Here is a 1,204-nt window from a genome sequence, read left to right as displayed (position 1 = left end):
CAAAAAAACTTTGTTGTAAGCTTCATGACATAATTATGCATTTCAAATTATAATTTAAATTTAACTGAAAAGTGTGCTTTTACCTATATGTGTTTATGCTAATTTTGACAACTTTATGAATTTATGTTTAAAAACCTTGAATAATGGTTCTCTCCCATACTAACACCTATTTGAAAAGCGTGTGTGTGCGTCTGTCTCTGCCCCAGAGATCTGGAAACCAGCCTAGGTTACCTGGCGGCAGCTTCGACCAGAGCCTTCTCGTCGGGCGAGGACGCGTAGTACTCCAGCTGTGGGGGGGCCAGGCTGGACTGCCAGGGCCCGTCACCAACACCGTCGGGCTGAGCACTGCTGATCTGGACCGTGTGACAGAGACTGACTGCCTTAAAGAAGAGGTCATGCTCTTTAATCTGTGGAAAGATAGGCAGTATTCGTGGTAACTGGATGGATCCCGAGTGCCCGTCAGGAAAGCAGACACAGAGCTCTAAGCTCTAGGACAAGTGTGCTACGACCTGGACTCTGAGTAAGAGCTGACTCCCACATGAAGTGTCGTCCTTGCTAAGGACGCTTCGACACAAACGGCTGGAAGGTACAGCCAGTTTGCAAGTAAAGTAAACACTCCTTTGTGGGAAAAGTGAGGTTTTAAACAGTATTAAATAGTTGTAAGCTCTATTCCTCAAGGAAAAATCTGCTTTCCTTCAAGGAGGTAAGGGCTTCTCTTCACTCGGGTAAATCCATTTAAATACCCAGAGAGCCAGGCCACACATGTATTAAGAGACAAGTTAAACTAGGCTGTAACTACAAATCCTCATGATTACAATTTACAGTGCTGAATCAAAGAAATACATTTCAAGTATATATTCCCTGCTCCGCCGACACCAGCTTGTCCACTCCCAACGAGAATGACCTCAGGTGAAACCCTTCTTGATTAGTATAAAAAGTGCTTACTAGTTCCGTTTCACTGTCAGGGCTGGTTCCGAAAGATGAACTGCTTGTGAGATGGGACACGCTGTTGAGATGGGGTAAGCTGTTGAGGTAAGATAAACTCCCATCTGGAGAGTCTGGAGTGGGTCCTTCAGGTACAAGTCTGCCATTGACTTCTTGGTACTTCATGCCATTAATGGAGCACTCCCGAAACTGCATCTCGTTTTCTGTCAGGGTGCCGGTTTTGTCTGTGAACACATAATCCACCTAGAAGGATGGAAAC

At 45.2% G+C, this 1,204-nt stretch overlaps 1 protein-coding gene across 1 annotated transcript; it reads right to left on the bottom strand.

Annotated features, from left to right (window-relative positions):
- Positions 1 to 231: 231 nt before the first annotated feature.
- Positions 232 to 1,188, bottom strand: LOC102492920 (putative phospholipid-transporting ATPase IF; the record flags this gene model as incomplete). The annotated part of the gene is made up of 2 exons (XM_006160933.3): positions 946 to 1,188; positions 232 to 407 (listed from the first exon to the last, which is right to left on the bottom strand). Coding segments are annotated over exons 1-2 (371 nt in total), but the record flags the coding sequence as incomplete, so codon positions are not given.
- Between the last annotated feature and the right edge of the window lie 16 nt (positions 1,189 to 1,204).

The sequence above is a fragment of the Tupaia chinensis genome, unplaced genomic scaffold (assembly GCF_000334495.1).
Source record: "Tupaia chinensis unplaced genomic scaffold, TupChi_1.0 Scaffold134831_1, whole genome shotgun sequence".
Lineage (NCBI taxonomy): Eukaryota > Metazoa > Chordata > Mammalia > Scandentia > Tupaiidae > Tupaia > Tupaia belangeri.
The sequence above is the reverse complement of the archived record's forward strand: the minus strand, read 5'-3'. Positions and strand labels throughout refer to the sequence as shown.